The sequence below is a fragment of the Zingiber officinale genome, chromosome 8A (genome assembly GCF_018446385.1).
Source record: "Zingiber officinale cultivar Zhangliang chromosome 8A, Zo_v1.1, whole genome shotgun sequence".
NCBI lineage: Eukaryota > Viridiplantae > Streptophyta > Magnoliopsida > Zingiberales > Zingiberaceae > Zingiber > Zingiber officinale.
The window spans coordinates 12,774,224-12,786,225 of record NC_056000.1 but is presented as its reverse complement, the minus strand read 5'-3'; the positions used below and the strand labels follow the sequence as shown (position 1 = coordinate 12,786,225).

Sequence of the window (12,002 nt, the reverse complement as noted above, 5' to 3'; positions counted from 1 at the left end):
AGATTGACACCATCATATTACCTTTCGTTCCTTTAAAACTGCATATTACTCGTATATTTATCAAAAACACATTCAACTTCACACCTTCATTTCTTGTCCGACAAAGTCTTAATGATTCTAGTTGTAACATCGTAAGTTTAAATGAGATATTAAATTATATTTATTTATTTATTTATTTATATTTTTTAATTTAATTTAATCTTTTACCTTTTTCTATTTAGAGTTTCTCAACGTGAGGATTTATACTCTATATTTCTAACATTCTTTTTTTAATCAATAATATGACTAACTTTTTCCTCTTCTTAACTTTTACCCGCACCAAAGCAACTTCTTAATTTCTACTTAGACAAATAATCCAACTTAACGGCCTCTTGGTTTGCTACATTAACCATTTCTAAATAATCCGATGAATAGAGAAAGAAGAAGAAGAAGAAGAAGCGGGGTATTACTAGTTTACAACACTTTAAATATGCCACCCAGAATACGTTTCACCTTTTTCTGACTAAGCAATTCCTTGTGCATGTCTTGCACACTGTAAGACGTGCATTTCAAGCTATGCAGACGACAAGTCGTAAGGAAAACGCATGGCATCTCCATGACCCGGGGAAAGAATTTTCCGACAAGCATAGACAACTGCCGAATGAAATCCAGAAGGATTGTCGATGAATACGAAATGCCCCGCCTGCATTACATTAACCACCATTTAAAAAAAAAAAAGTTGCAAGATGAAAAGTGCCTGTGTGTGGAAGAATGAGAGATAAATACCTGAGGAGCCCTTATGATTTCACAAGGCACTTTCATGCCTTCTCGAACTTGTTGTGCACCTTGATAGTCCATCCAATCTTGATAGCCATAAATGAAGGTGGTAGGAACTTTCCAATCGGAGGCACTGCATTCAACAATGACGCATTCCTCAAACATGCAACAGTCTATCTTTTATTTCAACACTTGTTTACAAGGAGAATCAAAGTTATGAAGGTATGTTGATTCGAAAACCTGGGTGAAAAACACATTCACTTCTACCCTTCTACCACCCATTAGCTTCTCATTCAATTAGGTCCTTTACCAAAGCTAATTTAGTTTATCTCAGTTTGTGAGGGACCTATTTATGAAAATACATCAACATATGATAGAAAATAAAAAATAAAAAATAAAAAAGGGTTATTAGTGAAATATTCTACTCTGATAGGTAAAACAACCATACCAAATGGAAAGATGACTGAAGTCTACAGAACAGAAGAACCTGATTTGCATTTTGTGACCAAAAAATTGTTTATTTTTCAGCGGATCCACATAATTTGAATTCACCAGGAATGGGGGAGATAGGCCAACATGCAAACACTATTTGCTTCAATTTTTTTCAAATCAACATCTTAGTTTGTTTTGCTCTGCAGTATTGTGAATTTGAAAGATGTAGATGGATGCAATATCGTCATTCATGGTGGATATTTTTGGAACATCTTGGCATGTTTTCATGTAAATAACTACAATTATGTTATAGTAACTGATGCAGAAAAGGCCTGCAACTTCGGCAGAGAATAGAATTGTCTTGGTCAATACTTTTAGATGGAAGCACGAGCACCAAAGAATGATTAAAATGAAAAAAAAAAAAAAAACAAAGCAAAAGGAGTCAAATTTTACCCATCTCAAATAGAATGAAGGTATAACTTTAACAATAACATTATCAACCCCACTATTGCTGTTCTGGCAGCTATTGGATTAATTTTAAAACCATACTCAAAAGCTTCGGACGGTTGAGAAGTTAGAGAATGGTCGACTTACAAGTTTATCGAAATTGGAAAAAGGAGTAAATAATTCAATACTGACCTTTCAAGAAGAGGCTTCCTAGCAAATGCTCCAAAGGAAAATATATACTTTAAACACAATTCTCCACTTGCCTTAGCAGCTAAAGTATGGTACACATAATCTTCAAAAGCAAACAAAAATAATTCCAACCGAGAATAATGCAAGCAAAGGATCAATTTGTAAAACCTTTTTGATTGAATAACTGTCCACATACCAGTCAACAATTTGGATTCCTCCTTGGTTAATTCCTCGCCAGCCGAATATGAGCCAAATCTAGCACTTGTATATCTTTGGACCAGATTTGGGCCCCAAGGACCTAATCCTCTGTACACATTGTAGATATGTAAGACCCTTAAAATACATACCATCAGTAATAATTTAACTAACTACAGGACATAACTTTGAATAACTCAACAGTGTTAAAAAATCCGCAATCATAACTACAAGTGATAGTAGTGTTAAAATCTAGATGGATAACATGTAATGTTGTTATTTTAGGAAACCCAATGGTGACTAATCAGGAAGATCAATAAGAAAGATGGATTTTCTTAGGATGAGATGAGTCATATTTCTAGCGGTAGTAATTAAAATAGTAATCAAGGTAAAACAACCTCTTTTATAGTATTCAGATAGCAATCCAAGTTCATGCATAAAAAAGTGAATATGATCAACAATAGTTGGTATCATTGTGGCAAAAGACGAATACGCTCGTCCCTAACGCCCCCGCCAACCCGTCCGGACCAACACGGAGGAGGTAAATCACGGACGGCTACTAGCCTTTGGAATAGTGACCAACACATAAGGGAGACATTTATCTCGGCTTTGCCGAGATTCGAACCCTAGACCTCATTGTGTCAACACCTCATGCGCTAGCCACTAGACCCATCTGAGGGGACAACAATAGTTGGTATCATGAACAATAGGATGCCATATAAAATTGGTTGATACTAAGATGTAATTCAAAGGAAACATTACAAGAATAAGAAAAATGATGAACCAGGTAACAACAAATCTGGGCCGAACATTACAAGAATAAAGTACTATATAAAAGTGTGTTTGCTGTATGATTGAACATTGAAAAATTAAAATTATATGATGCTCTAATGAACAAGTGAACAAGTAGAAGATTTGACCAACAGTAGTCATCAAGCACATAATTATCAATAGACAGTTCAGTCTAATGTATCAAAAGGAGGTAAGTAATGTTAAGATCCATTAACATTAGAAGGGAATGTAGAATTGCCCTGTAGCTCATGTTGAGCTCGATAACCTTGTTATCATGATTGTTTTGGATTTCTAAGGCCATAGATTTTCATTTAATATTGTGCATTTTATATATATTGTTGATCTGTTTGACAAGGACATACAGAGCTTAGTTGCCCTTGAAAAATTCTCTCATCATGTAGTGATTAGACTTGAAACACAAATATGTGTCAGTACACTTGTGATATTCCTAGTATGTATGCATTTTATCCATGGATAACATCTAAAGGAACGCTGAGGAAAAATAATAAATAATCATTGACCTAAAAAGAATCCTTCTAGAACATATATACAGAGAGAGAGGCAGACAAAATACAAGGAACGAGCATGCAAGAGGTATATTTATGGAAAGAAAAACAAAGGATATTTTTGCAAAAGAACATAAAATTTTCCAATAAAATAGTTCTACCTAATGAACTTTTGAGGAGTCACGTTGGATTCCCAAAGATGATTTACAAAGGCCCCTTTCCAAGAAGCTCTAAATTTGGCCAGCTCCTCTGGCATATGTTCCGACTCTGATGAAAAGCCAGCAGGGCCAACCAAAATCAGATGTTGAACATGTTCAGGATGCTGAAAAAAAAAAGATATGCATGAATAATCATTTTACAAAAGTACATAGGAGGTAGTTAATCTGTAAAGCATTACCTTCAGAGCATACTTTGCTGCAACATAGCCTCCAAAAGAATGTCCAAGCAAAATGAACTTGTCAAGATTTTTGGCCTTACGCCATGCCTCAAAAGAATCAATGAACCATGCTTCAGTCTCTGTAAAATTGAAGAAGTGATGATGGCTTATTTAAATAAAAATATCTTGAAAATCATATTATAATCAACTAAAACTTATTTATCTAGAAAAAAATATTGAATATATTACCAAATGCAAGTTTGTAGAGCATCAAATGCAAACAGACGACCAAGAAGGAAAAGATGAACAAGGTAGGAACAATATTGACACTAGTTATTAGATGCAGAACATATATGTGAAATATCATCTGTTAAAATATTTGGAATGATCTTTTCTTTCATGCTCATATGGCATAAGAATGTTGCAAGAGTTTTTAGCAGAAAGCTAAACCAATAAAGCATTTTGCAAAAGAGACAACCCAGCCGAGTGTGTCACAATTCATAAGCAAAACAATGATGTAGACAGCATGAGAAAAAAAAAACAACACCAAGAGATCAAATGATTCACATGATTAAAAATCACAACCAAGAAATGAAATGATTCATGTGATTTTCAATACCAAATCTAAACCTGTACATAGCTTTCCCGCTTCCAAGAGAAAATGGCAGGCCCAATGTTATATTAAGAAGGTAAAACCATATAACAAATAAGAAGAGAAATTATAACTTGGATGAAAATTTAGAGTGATGGCAATGGATTCCAATGGAATAAAATAAAATACAAGATTGTAGTGTTTATCTGCAGTTTTAGAGACGCACCAGAACAATGAGGTCTCATTTTACAAGTCCTTAGCACTAAGCAAGAAATTTCAAAAACATGTACAGCATCATCAAAAACAACAAAAGTTCTTAATTCCAATTACTTGGCCCCAGTAAATTTAATAAACATGTAACTAGGTAATATTTTTTTAATCACTGGTTTATTTTAATTGCAGGATGATCGTGCTATTAGATCTTTCCATGTGAAAGAAAAAATTAAGTAGAAAGACACTATTCTTCAGTCCCTATGTCAAGTTTATTCACCAGCATTCGACATGGAAACATGATTATAAGAATTTCCTGACAAACTGAGGGAAATAATGAAGTTACTGATGATTGAAGAAAACATATTCTTAGCTGATGATTCATAATCTTGATCCGTAAAATGACTCTTTTGAATGTGCCTAGGTTACCCATTTAGAGTAAACAATCCCATCAGTGCTTTCACTACGAATTTTGAGGTGAAGTTATAGAAGAAAATAGTTGGGGACGTGAAATCAACTAACCTATGGCTGGACAGATGGTTAGGAAATACGATACTGCAAGGTGACTAACCTATATTAATACAACAGATATGGCAGTTCCATAGATACAGTGCAGAGTTCAGCAGATTATATATTCATATCAACAGGCATCAGATACAAAAAGATGTCCAAGGTTCAGCTTTATGGCGATGCAGCACAAAACGTATCTTTTCTGTTAAAACAATGACTAACTTTCTTATCTATGGCCCCATAACCTAACCAGCTTTAACAAATTCATGGAATTTTGTTCAAAAGAAAGCCAAAATTTTCAGTTGGCTAGTGAACAGGGACAGGATTCAGACTAAATCTAATTTACTAAGGCTGGTTGATTCTGTCTTGTAGAAGCCCAATATCCCAATGAAAAAGGTTGATTAAGTGTTTGAAGGAGAGGAGAGCAAGGCAGCAAAAACGTTTACTACTACCTTGGCATAAGAACGGATCTGGTCAACTTGGACACATTGAAACAATATAATTTTCAGATTGCATGGTCGAGAATTCCCATCTGTCTATGGATGGATCAATACACACAACCTCGAAAAACACACTAACAGGAAAAAAAAGATGACCGCCAGAAGAAGGCTACTTTATATTTACTGAAGCAGGACCGGATTGAACTCAATGTTTTGTGTGTTTCTTTCAGGAAAAGCTGTCTAAAGTAGTCATGGCTTATATTGCATCTCTACCTCTACTTCTTATGGTCACTTCTTAGATGCTTGATTGAGTAGTAACCAGGTTAAGTACCTAGTTACTGTCACTAGTTATTCTAGTTAGCCTATGCTGTTTTTGTCCAGTATAAGATAGTTTCATGGTAGTTGTATGCTGGCATCATTAACAGGTACATGTTGTGAACTCGCTATTAACTATATATATTAGACAATGGTAGGAGTTTCTTCTACCGTAATTATCTCTTTTCTAGAAAAAAAAATCCTGACATAAGTTAGCTTTAAATGAACTACCAATGATTTATTCCTCCAAGAAGAACCCAACAACAGTTTTCTTTTATCCGAAACAGACTGAGTTTTGACAGGGAAGGGGCCTTCACCAACCTTCTGTGCTTTTACAATCAAAGTCCGGTCGACTTGATGCACCCCAACTGGAAAGAAAGAACGGAAAGATGAGTAAAAAAACACAAATAAAAAACAACAATCAATTCCAGATCATTATAATATCTAAGAAACAGAAAGTATAATGGAACAAAATTAGCAACATGGAAATAGATATTCAGCAAATTTCTAAGGGTACACACTGTATTGCGAAAAATGTAAAGGCACAGTACACCTGAGACAAACTTCAAGAACCTATTCAAGTTATCAACAAGAATATTTATCGTGATAGTGAGCTCCAATACAGTGAACTTTGAGGACTCTAAAAAAGTATGCCTTTGAGATCTATTTCCAGGAAATACTTTTAGCATGATTGTGACTAATATGAAAATTAGGTTATTGAAGTATGGCTAGTAATTCAGGTTCTGCTCTTGGATAACAGTATCTTGTGTAGCCCTTTTCTTCAAGTAATAAATTATCAAAGACAAGATAATAATATTTGAAGTAAATGGCCACCAGCTCTACAAAAGTAACTCTGAAACTTAAATCAGATTTTCAAAAGATCAAGAAGCAAGGTATAAATGTGTGTACTTGTTATTTTTTTTTTAAGTCAAATCCTAGTAAAAGGAAATACCAAAACACAATAAAACTCATTTGATCTCATCTCTCACTTTAACCTAGTTCTTGAGGAAAATAACAGCCATCATATGCTGTTATAGGTGCAAACGAAATGTTCAGCACACTATAAGCAATTTGTAACAGATTAAAAATAGTCAAGTACAAACACATAAATTCACAAGCCAAAGCATATTCCAAGAATAAAATGGCCAGAGAGGGCTTGTAATCATGGTGGTTGAGTTAGGATTAACAGCATCAAGAAGATCAAAGGGGTGAGTTATTCACTTGAAGTGAGAAAAGTAGAATCTAGTTATGAACTATAAGCTCTTGGCTATTTGAATGTTTATGGGCACTCAAAATAAGGAAAACATTCTAATGCTAATAAATGTATTGTGAATTTTAGACATATTTTTAAAATGCTTAAACAACTATGAGATCAAATTAAATATATTTAATCCATGGGAGAAAGTTAAAAAATATCTATAGCTGAAGCAGGAAATGAAAGAAACATAAAGATAATGTAGTTAAATTCGACTACCCAAGTTGATCGATGGCAATCACTCGAAAATGAGCAGCAAGTGCATCAAAGTTTCTAAAGAAAAATCCTTGAGAAGCAGCATATCCATGCACCATAACAAGCGTGGGAGCATCCTCTTTGCTATCAAATGTTATTGTATTAATAAACCTTGGCTGATCACTAGAAGATCTGAACCATCTGACTTTTGAACCTGGTGGTCCAGGGCCGATATTGACCTGCTCATGCACATAACTTGTCCTGGAAAAGGCAAAGAGTTTAGAAATAAACAAAGGTTTACTCAATCTATACAAGACATGACACAAATGTTGGGGCTCTCTATAAACTTCTCTCTCTGATAAGAGGAAGGCAAATAATGTCCGGTCTTCTGGTCAAACCCAAGATGAAATAAAGTCCGCTAGTGTTATTTGAACCTACAGCGGACACTACTAGCATATTCAACATCATAGTAATGTTACTTTCTTACTATCAGACATCTAAATAGTTTAATCTTATTATCTAAAGGCTTGGCTATCTTAATGAACTTCTCTTTAACAATTTCTGTTTATGGAAATCTCTGACTGTATTAAAATGAGGAATAGTATCTTGCTGATTGAATAATTGCAATATTTTAATTTCAGACAATACATTCTTGATGCCGATGCTTTATGTGGATTAAATGAATTTTATTATTTATTTATTTGAATTCGTTTACTTAAACAGAATTGAAAGGAAAGAAATTATGTTACTAATTTGTGTTTATTAGATGCTTAAATTCCATTTCCCCTTGAATGGAACCAATTTGTTTCCTCTTCTATATTTCATTCCAAGTAAATACGTAATGATTTTATTTCTTTTGCTTTCTTTCACCTCCTGCTTCCGTAAAGCAAACACAGCAGAAAGTTCCGTAGGCGATTGCATCCTATGTTACGAAGCTGTGAGGATTCAAATTTGATTTACCTCCAAAATTGCAAGTGAGTAATTATCAAACAAATTAGTCCAAAGAAGACAGGGACGCCGAGCGAAAAATCACACCCTCCACAGAAATACATAATGGATAATGGATAGAGACAGGGACAAAGATCTCCTCCGTCCCCAAAATAAACAAAGGAAGACGGGTAGAATTCTCACTTGACGAGAGACAACAGACGCTTCTCGGCGCCGACGATGAGATCGGTGGAGGTCGGGATCCAGCTGAGCTTCGACTTCCACGCGCACCTCTTTGACGCCGCTGTCGACGAAGAAGACTCCACCGCAGCAGCTCTGCCGATCTCCTCGTCCATTCTCGCTGCCGCCCCAGAGCCCCGGCTGGTCCGATGGCGCCCTTAATTCCTTCCTTGGAACGCCGCTTCCTCGAGGCAGGAATTTCAACTTTTGGAATAGATGGAAGACTTCTTGCTCGATCGCCGATTCGCCTTTTACAAGTAAATCAAATGGGCGAAATAAAACCGATACGGCGATTATAAATACATTGTTTACTAGTGTGATGCCCGCGATTTAGACGACGAGGAGTAGGCGGGCGGGAGCAAAACGTGGACCCGCGTCATGGCACTCCCTTTTTTTTTCTGGTCAAAGGTTTACCAGGTTCTGGAGAAATGTTCAAGCGAGCACCTCGCTCGCCTTCCGCGAAGTGTGTAGGCGGATGCCTTCAAACATCGCGGCGTTGAATCTTTCTGTAAAGAGCGAACATTCTTACAGCCTGCTTTTAATTAATCTTATAAGCTTTAGGTAACGTTTAATTTAGAGGTTTAGAAATAAGAAAATAGGTCCATTCCTAAATTTTTTATATTTGATTAATTAGAATGAAATTAAAATTTTAGAATGAAATTCATCCTCTCCTTAGATTTTGAGGGAATGAGAATAAGAATTAAATTTTGGACGAAAATTCCTTTAATATATTTGTTCAATTTTTCTTTTATTTACTCTCTCTTTTGTTCTCTTTCATCGTGCTTTCTCTCTCCTCATTTTATCATCATACTTTCTTTTTCAACATATTTTTTCTCTCCTCGTTCTCTATCATTACACATTCTCTACTATTTTCTCTCTGTACTCTCTCTCATCACATACACTCTCATTATTTTCTCTCTCTTCATTCTCTCCTCATTTTTTCATACTCTCTCTATATATTTTCTCTCATCACACTTTCTCTCTCTTCATTCTCTTCCATCACACACTCTCTCCTCATTCTCTCATCACACTTTACCTCTCTTCATTTTTCCCATCACACTTTTTCTCTCATCACATTTTCTCATCATACTTTCTCTCCTCAATCTCTTATTTTCTCTCATCACACTTTCTCTCTCTTTATTTTTTCCCATTACTCTTTCTCTCTCAACACACTTTCTCTCTCATCATACTTTTTTCTCTTCTCAATCTCTCTTCTCATTTTCTCTTATCACACTTTCCTTCTCTTCTTTTTTTCTCAGCAGACTTTCTCTCTCATTATACTTTCTCTCTCATCATTCTATCTCATCATATATTTCTCTCACATTCAACTTTATCTTCCATCTAACTTTTTCTCTTATTTTCCTCTAAGGATAAAAAAAAAATTTAAGTTCATTCCGATTGAAAATATTCAACTAACCTAACATTATTTTTAAAAATGATACTAAAACTCATACTCATTCTCATTTCACAATACTATGATACTCATTCCCATTTTGATTCGTAGGAGAGAACTAAACGCCACCTTAATTCTTTTTCTTGTTCAAGAAAAAAAATTATAATTTGAGTTAGTATCATTGATTATTCTAGAATGATCAATCTAATCATATAAAAAGTTTTTATTGGTGATCAAAATAAATTAGAGAGTGCATGTGACGATTAGTTTAAAAGTCCAATATCTTTTAATTGCACCCATCATTTGAAATAAAATTTTTTATAAATATATCATAATTGAGGATTAAATTATAGTTGTTTAGATGATAATCTGAATGTCTTATTATGGTATCATACTATAGACTTCTGGATTGACTGTCGTATATATTTTTTAATTTATCGATAAAAAATTTTTATGGAACGAATCATCTTGAAAAATAATTAACTGAAATTATGATTTTTTTTTTTCTCGTCAAAGGATAGATAAGAAGTAGATTTTCCACTGTATCTGCGTTTCTACCATTTTGTTTTTACAATTCAATTAACTCACTAAATATTAAATAAAATTTTTAATTTAAGGAGATTTTCCACCGCATCTACGTTTCTACCAATTTTTTTTTATAATTCAATTAACTCACTAAATATTAAATAAAATTTTTAATTGAATTTACCTTATTATGGGTAACTTATGGGTTTTCACTAAGTTTATTCAAATGAATACAAGTCAAAAACCTATTTAACATATGGACTTCAAGTTAAATTAAATTGAATTAATCTATAGAATCAATTAAATTTAGAAATTTTATTCGATTATTTTATAAATTTATTTTTTTTTAATTATTAATTATTTTGAATAATTAGGTTTATATTTTCTAAAGTATGATTTTCAAGAAAATGTTTTTAAAAGAGAATGCTTGAATTCAAAATTTTTCAAATCATTTTTGAAGATATATTTTTAAAAATATTTCATTTTGAAACTCTTTTTAAAATATGTCTTTCAATATAATCTCTCCCCCTTAATCAGATATCTAAGGGTCATGGTTAACTTAAAAATCTAAAGACTTTGGTGATGATCAATAATAATTTTTATATAATACACTCAATAAATCATCAATCAAAATTTTAAAAATAGATTTATAAGTTTTCAAAAACCTTTTCAAAAATATTGTTAATTGACTTTAACATCTCACCCATTCTAAATTTTCAAATATAATAATCCTATAGTTGTGAGATAACTTTATTGATTTCAAGTTGTAATTTGAATTGAGTTTAAATTGAACTTGGATTATTTTAAATTAATATTAAATTAATGGTAACATTATTATTTTGTTAATTAACCAAATTATTATTGTTTATTAATTTATTAACTTATGTTTAGTTTAGAAATTTTAAAGTTAATTGTTAAAGATAGTTAATTAATTAAGAATTACTTTAAAGTTAATTAAGTTGATTTATAATTTAATGATTATTAATTGGTTTAAGAATTAGTTGTAAATTAATTTTAATTATTATAGTAAATTTATATAGGATGTTTTTTAGATTAATAATTAATTTAATTTTGCTTATGGTTAAAGTACTTTATTTGTTGATAAAAGTTGAAATTCATTAAAGGTCAATCATGTATATTAAGTTAAATTAGTTAAAGATTATGATTAATTAATTAAGTTTTCAAATTATGAAGTTAAGTCGAAAATTGAGTTTTATTATGAATTACTTGTATTTAGTGTTAAGGATTTAGGATTGTATTTTGAATTTGTTCCAATTAATTTTATTAATTTGGAAAAAATGTTTATTAATATTATTAATTAAAGTTTAGATTTCAAGTTGAGATTCATTAAGAGTTAATTATATGTATTAAATTTTAAAGTTTAATTATTAATTTAATTAAGTTAAAATTATTTAGCGATTGATTAATAATTTATATTTAATTTAGTTTTAATTACTTTAATTTAAGTTTAAATTTAATTTTTTTTTAATTAAGTTTTCATTTAACTTTAAGTTATAATTAATTTTAATTTAAATTAGATTTAATTTGTTTAAGGTATTAAAAAATATTTATTAATTTTGAATTAAATTTTATTCAAATTTTAATTTAGTTTTTATATTATTTATTGATTCATTCATTATGAATTAACTTTTAATTGTGTTTTGAATTAAGGTTTAGACTTTTGATTAATTAATCAGTATTAGATTT

General features: G+C 32.0%; 1 protein-coding gene across 1 annotated transcript; it reads right to left on the bottom strand.

Moving 5' to 3' along the window:
* Positions 1-328: 328 nt before the first annotated feature.
* On the bottom strand, positions 329-8,669 carry LOC122012533 (probable 1-acylglycerol-3-phosphate O-acyltransferase). Its single transcript, XM_042569095.1, has 9 exons — positions 8,342-8,669; positions 7,235-7,471; positions 6,082-6,128; positions 3,715-3,833; positions 3,479-3,639; positions 2,021-2,130; positions 1,828-1,927; positions 766-889; positions 329-682 (listed from the first exon to the last, which is right to left on the bottom strand). Exons 1-9 carry the CDS (start codon positions 8,491-8,493, stop codon positions 554-556), a joined length of 1,179 nt encoding a protein of 392 aa, XP_042425029.1. The 5' UTR covers positions 8,494-8,669; the 3' UTR covers positions 329-553.
* Between the last annotated feature and the right edge of the window lie 3,333 nt (positions 8,670-12,002).